The 7,198-nt window shown below is 37.3% G+C and overlaps 1 protein-coding gene across 1 annotated transcript in view; it reads left to right on the top strand.

Annotated features, from left to right (window-relative positions):
- MPDZ (multiple PDZ domain crumbs cell polarity complex component) overlaps nt 1-7,198 on the top strand; it is a 128,644-nt gene that overhangs the window by 72,835 nt on the left and 48,611 nt on the right. The window contains exons 23-24 of the mRNA XM_075209684.1: nt 3,145-3,343; nt 4,381-4,422. Coding sequence (XP_075065785.1) covers nt 3,145-3,343; nt 4,381-4,422 — 241 coding nt within the window. The remainder of the gene's footprint in view (nt 1-3,144; nt 3,344-4,380; nt 4,423-7,198) is intronic.

The raw sequence follows: 7,198 nt of genomic DNA, 5'->3' as shown, positions 1-7,198 counted from the left end.
ACTCTCTAGGTCGCTTTCTTCCGCAACCTAGCCCTAATATCCGCCTACCTTCCCGCAGGGTGCTTCTCCCAGTGCTCTACATAGATTTCAGCACCGGTTTACAGAATATTGGTACCTTCAAGCTTTTCTTCAAGGGTTCTCAGCCAGTAAAAGTTTAGCCGAGAAATATAGGCCGGGTAATTAGAACTCCTACTTGGGCCACTTTTTACTTGCGAACTTGGGAAAAATATTCTTTTCCCAGGGTAGGGGTGACCTCTTGGATATCGCCCCTGTTCGCAGGGGTCCAGTGCCGGTAGTGGGCAATGCACAACTACATTCTACTTTTCCAGTACAGGCGACAAGTACGTCGCTCCAACCAATATTGGTTTAGACAATAAATATATATATATATATATATATATATATATATATATATATATATATTTATTTGACTCAGGAGCTCGGGGTCAAGCATTCCGTTGTTCTTCTTCTATTGCGTGTTACGCTTTGCATCGGCTAGATGTGATTTGTGGTCCTCTTTGCCAGACTAACGGCAGAATTTCTAGCCGGGAGACTAGGTTCTCTTCGTCCTTTCAGGATGCTCAATAGCGGCCCTGGTCAGTTTCCGAACTGTCTCAAGCCTACTACATCCCTTCCACCATTCTGCTGGATATTCGCACTCCGTTATTCGCTTCTGGTGACTTTACAACTACCTCACGAAGATGGTTGGTGTTTCTTGGACGACAGGTCAGGGTGCATTCAGTAAAGCAGTTGTACAGGAGGGCAACGCCTCCATCTTCTACAGACTTTCTTTGTTGCATGGCTTGACATCCGCTGATGCAAGCTTTGGCAGCAGGGGGTTGTGTATAATTGTTGTTCCAGAGCAATCCCACCCTTAGAGGCAGCTTGGGTATGTTCCCAATGTATTGCACTGTCCCCCAGTGGTAGGAAAGAGAAAAGATTTTTACTCACCGTAAAATCCATTTCTCTGACTCCATTGGGGGACACTGCACACCCTCCCTTGCTCTGAAAGTAGTGCTGCTCTGGGTGCTATTTTCTGTATTGCTTCTCCTCTCTTCCTGGCTTGGTTATACAAAACTGAGGTCTCAGCTAGAGAGGAGGGGCATAGTAGGGGAGGAGTGGAAAGAACAAACAAGTTTATAAGTGCCTACAACTCCCAGTCCACCTACTATACCCCAATGTATCGCACTGTCCCCCAATGGAGTCAGAGAAATGGATTTTACGGTGAGTAAAAATCTTATTATCTAACACACCTGGTAGTTCAAAGAAACTAGCGGATCTTGCAGCTATAAACATGATAATAAATGTTTAGATCTCATTCTCTTCATTTCTTCAGCTCCTACATTTTATTATTTTTTTTGTTAAAGTTACAAGTTAATGCTAATAAATAACTGTGAAGCAGTAATAGATATTCTGTTTTTGTAACCTTGATCAGAAATACCCTGCCATTACTCTGCATTACCTACTGTAAACTGTAGTGCCATACAACAGCCAATGTCATAATGAAAAGCACATAGTGCCTGCTATTAAGATACAAGGAATTGTTTCCACCCCCTGTATTAATAACCGTTATCAAAGTTATTTAATAAGCCATATGCAGTTTTACTGTGACGGCTGTGTGTACTTATGTGCACCTGGCTTAATCTTTGAGACTTTGAACAAGAGCTACATTTTATCTAAACAATTTTTGTTTAGTTGCTCAGAAAATAGCCTGCTGTTACTATTTCATACTGACTTTGACAATTTATTTTGCTCTGGACTTATTTTTAAAATTGATATCATACCCGGTCCTTTAAAATGTTCCTATTAGGCTACTGAGTCGTGCCTTGCCCCCCAGGCTAACGTTTGCCTGTACCTGTGGTGTAAATAACACATATATTGCTAGTGATAATATAAGATAGTAATGGTCTGATCTGGAGAGGAGGGGCATGGTAGTAGAGGGCTGAAGGGAACAAACAAGTTGATAGTGCCTAAACTCCTAGTCCCACCTACTATACCCCAATGATTTGCAGTGTCCCCCAATGGAGTAAGAGAAATCGATTTTACAGTGAGTAAAAAACTTCTTATATTGCTAGTGATAATATAAGATAGTAATGTATTTCACTACAAAGGCCATGTTTGCATGGATCAGGTATGTCTTGAGACTTACATAATATACGTTACACTTTTGTCTGTATAGTGTGTGTGAACAATACATTTGGTTTTTCCTGCTTCATTTATGGCTTTTTCCATTTATATTACCGCAGACAGACATTACATCAGCCGTAGCAGACTAGCACCTGACACCTTTGCTTTTCTTTCTCCCATTTAAATAATAAAATACACAGTTAACCCTTTTTACCTATAAGCAATTTACAAATTGCCATTATGGAGAATTACTTTTTATAAATTGCTATTAAAGATACCAAGCATGCCATCATGGCTTCACCCCCGGTGACAGCTAGTGGTCCTGTTTTGAGCCCTGAAAACCATTTTGCACGTTTCTTGGAGCAGCAGTTACTACATACAGTGTTCTAACTGAAAGTTGTATGTTTATAAAGTAGAGTGCACAAGACTCGCCTGTTAGAGTTCTAAGCCATGTGACTTCACTTAGGACATCTCTATTGTGTTTTGTAGATTAAGGAAATGTGGCGGAGGCCTAAATCATTCAAACTGGATGCAGTAACAGTCGGCTTGCCAGTTACTATTAGATACAGTCTACATTGAAGTCTCTTATGAGTCATGGTTAAAAAAATTAAAGTGAAAATAAACATATAACATCCTACTTTTTTCCTTATTTAATTATATATAAAATATTTCATTAAACTACATATATTTGGAATTCCTCAAATTAAAGCTTGGGATAAATGTATGGCGATGCTTATATTTCATGAATATAACTTTTTGGTGGAATCTTGTAGAAATGTTTGGTTTTTTTACCCTACTTTTTCCTGTATATTACCATTAAACTACAAAAATATTTATTCCAATATGCTACAAAAAATGGCCTATTTCTCCTAAAGCCATAGTCATTACAGAACTCTTAATTGTAGTGAGCCCTCTGCATAGTAGTTCTCTAGAGAAGACGCATACATGTGCAGCTATCTCAATGATTAAAACTTGTTTTGTTTTTTTTATCTTTTTATTTTTTTTAACCATGGCTAGGTATGACAGTGAGTGCTAATAAAGATGGCTCAGGAATGATTGTCCGCAGTGTTATAAATGGAGGTTCTATAAGTCGTGACGGCCGAATACATGTGGGAGACTGTATATTGGCCATCAATAATGAATCCACCGCTAACCTGACCAATGCCCAGGCCCGGGCTATGCTGCGAAGACATTCCTTACTTGGACCTGATCTAAGGTAGGCTTGCTTTAAAGTAAGAGTATGGATTTCCTATCCAGTAAGCTTGAAATGTTTTCAATATCCAGGAGTTTTCCGTGTATTCCAAACATACGTGCAGCACATCACATTTAGCACTACATACTCTTGTAAGTCATGTAAAATCTTTAGTAACTAATTTTAGCTAAATAAAGAAACTGCAGCTTTTTGGTTTGCAGTGTACAGTGCTCAAAACCTTTCTGGATTATAAGAGGTGCTGTATTCATCCAAATTGTTTTCAACCTATTGTTTTATTCAGTCATTTTTGTCATTTTAAATTTATTTTGAAAACTAAACTATCCTGAGAAAACTGGAGTTCGGCACTCTTTAGATGCTACAGCAACCCTGTATGTGGAACAGAGTGACAATGGGGAAACTTCCAAGATGAACATATTGGCATTTTTGTTGAACCAGTTTTTTTCCTCCCCTGAAAGGATGGACTGATTTCAGTTTCACAAGCTTTAAAACAGCTGGCCGGGTTGCAGGTTTGCATTGTTTTGCTCTGAGAACCAGCTGTGCGGCCACTCGCAGAATGCATGTCGTCCTACTTCACAATCCACCTTGCCAGAAGCTTCTGCTATCTGCGCTGTAATAAGAGCCAGGGCTTTGCCTGCTGCAGCAGCTGCTTGCAACATCTGTCAAATAATTACCAGTTTGAAATAGAATTCACCTGCCCTCACCTAAAGAGTAAATTCCTGATCAAGGGAGAGAAAGACGGATGGCAGTAACATTTTCCCATCCTTGTTGATAATCACAGCTATAGACAAAGAAATAGCAGATGCTTTCGGGGGGGGGAGGTGTTGATGAAAGAGAGATTGGAATTTTAAAAAATGGGGGAAAAAAATAGACAAAATAAAACTGCACACACTTTTAACTACATATGTATGCTTCACACACACACACCCATACACACACACATACACACACACACACACACATACACACACACACAGAGCGAGGCTTTGGCATTTGTTAACATTATTGTAAAAAGATGCTGCATCATATGCTTCCCATTCTAGATCTTCTCCTGCACCTGCTGATGATCAGGCCCCATTCTATGTGTGAGTATCGGTGATTCAAATGCTCCGCATGGTTCTTCTGTTCAGTCACTTTCTTTCTTAATATTCATTTCTATAGTGATCCAGAGACAGACAGCTTTTATTTTTATAGTTTTATCCCATGATATTTTTTTTTATCTTCCTGTTTAGCATGTGTACTTCATGAGCAAAAGTTAGTACTAGTCTCTGTGTCTGGATCTGAACTAACCAATTTGTTTTAACCTGTCACTTCCTGTTTACTTCGCAGATTTTTTTTTTTTGTTCAAAACTAAAAGCATTACATAAAGGGATTTCTAGAGAACCCTCCATTGTGTAATGCCCAAATTAACAGTTTTGGACTCTCGTCCTGCTCCTTCTTTATTCATTGCATGTTCCATTTGTATGGACGTGTGGGCTTTGCATGTTCAATTGTCCATTTTTTTTCTTTCCTAACCCTTTTTCTCCCCCACCTTTAAACTGTTTTCCTGTAAGAAAGCAGTGATTGCATTCCATGTTGAGTAGTTGCAGCTGGAGAGAAGTAAATGCAGCATTGATTTGGAAAAAGGAAAAGAAAAGACCTTGATGTTGCTCGAATTTTTGTTCATTGTAATTCTCTAGGTCAGAGCAAATCTCCTACTGTTTCTTGCCTTATTACCAACCAAACCAAACTGGCTGTGTTTTTCTTTGGGCTTTTGTTTTTTCTTTTTCTTTTTTATTATATGTCTATAACAGTTAGAGGGATTAACCCTTTTCTATAGGTATGCCACAGAGAGCTTATTTTAATCCTTGTTTATGTAATATAGCATAATGCACTATTTACGATTTGGGAACACAATAACGTTTGCAACGTTTGGCACAACACTGTATTATGTACAATTTGTAAGAGGTTTACAGATTTTACATACTTGTGGAATTCCTTGTAGATATTTTAAAAATATGTCCTTGTGCTAAAATGAATGCACTTTTTTTTTTTTTTTAAACATAAAACATACTGCAGACATGACTTGTGGGAAGTTTTTATCTTTTTTTTGTGTGTGTTTTAGTACTGAACGCAGATGAAACTCACATTAACAATAAAACACTGGCACCTATGATACACATTTCACCTTTTGTGTATGGGTATATTTTTTTTGGAATGCAATGTAAAGCATTCAGTCGCATAAGACGTGCACTTTTCAATGCCTATAGTAAGGTGTGTATGAACGCAGCACTCAAGGAAACAAATAATATTCTCTGAAAAAACAAAACAAAAAAAGGTACAAAAAACAAGCATAAAAGACGAATTATTGTCAGATTTTTGGAAATGGTCACAATAAAAACAGTTTATCAGTTGGAAGAATCACCTGCCAAAGCATCTAATATCCATACATGGTAATTATCCAGATTGTTGCACATTAAAGTGTTGCATTTTGTCATAACAGAGGTATGACTTCAGCTGAAATAGGTATGAATTGGCCATATCTGAATGTGGTCTATTTTGCTCCAACTTTGTTATAAGGATTGTTGTCAGTTGTATAATATCCCATTTAGAATATTAAATAGTAATGCCTTCCCATGTCATGAAAACATAACGTACAACATGCACTTTGGTCTACATTGACCACAGTCATGGAATTGCAAACATTGGTCAAGATCAAGTGGCCAAATAAGTCAGCGACTGCTGCTTAATCGGAAAAATAACGTTAATTAAACAGATGTTTGGAAATGAAATTATTTACATTAAAAAAAATAAAAGTACAAAATGACAACTTTACTTTTTATGGATTCAGTTGGAATTTGTTATTGTTATTATTAAGCTAAATTGTAACGAAAATGGAATTCTCCCCTCCTCCTATAGACAACACATTTTGTATTGAAAGCACAATCTTGATCATGCATTCATGAGTTGTTTATCTGACTCCTACTCATTGGATGTCAGTCAAAAAACCCAGGTGCCAGGCAGTGGATCAAATTCATTTTAGCTGTGATATCGTCATGTTTATTGGCTAATTCCCAAAGCACTTGTGTTGGTAGCCACCAGCTGTGATGCTTGATTAAGGTGCTGGTGGGCTTCATGGTATTTTTATCTCCCTTGATTCAATTTAGCACATAATATGAAATCAAATGAAAATTACGTATATTCTTCTGTCAGAGCAATGCTCTTCAGGTCTTTATTGGAGTGAACATATTATTGACAATTTGTAACTCATTCCTTTCCATGTAAATCACATTAAACAATCTTTTACAGAGAAATATAATGGTTCATTATGTATGCAGCTGTCAAAATGTTCACAACAGCATAATCTAGAAATTATAACCCATTATAGAGATAAATAAATGTATTCCAGGACAGTGATCATTTACATTTTATGCTGACATACAGAGTCATGGTCTTATCCTGAAGGCAGCATTTTGAACTAATCTTTGGTAATGGGTTTAAGGCTTTTTTATAATCTAATTTATATTTGTAATTAGTTAATAAAGTAATGTATTGGTTTTCAGGTGAGTTGTCTGTTTTACACCAGGACACACAAAAACTTAGTTGAAAACGGTACAAAAACAATAGTTTATCTGTCCTGCAACTGGTCATACCAGATAGTGCGTTCATTTTAGTAGTCACTGACACTAAACTAATCAAAATTAAATTGAAGCTCCACACATTGTTTTCCCTTAATACATACTTCCCTCCCCCCTACAACTAACATGAGGGAGATAAGTGCATCTTTCACTATAAACTTTTCTGTTGCATTCTGGTAGAAAAGCATAATAAGCGTGTTTCTCACCAAGCTGGATAAGATGATGTGTTTTAAATTCCTCCCTT

Source organism: Mixophyes fleayi, chromosome 1 (assembly GCF_038048845.1).
Source record: "Mixophyes fleayi isolate aMixFle1 chromosome 1, aMixFle1.hap1, whole genome shotgun sequence".
NCBI lineage: Eukaryota > Metazoa > Chordata > Amphibia > Anura > Limnodynastidae > Mixophyes > Mixophyes fleayi.
The sequence above is the reverse complement of the archived record's forward strand: the minus strand, read 5'-3'. Positions and strand labels throughout refer to the sequence as shown.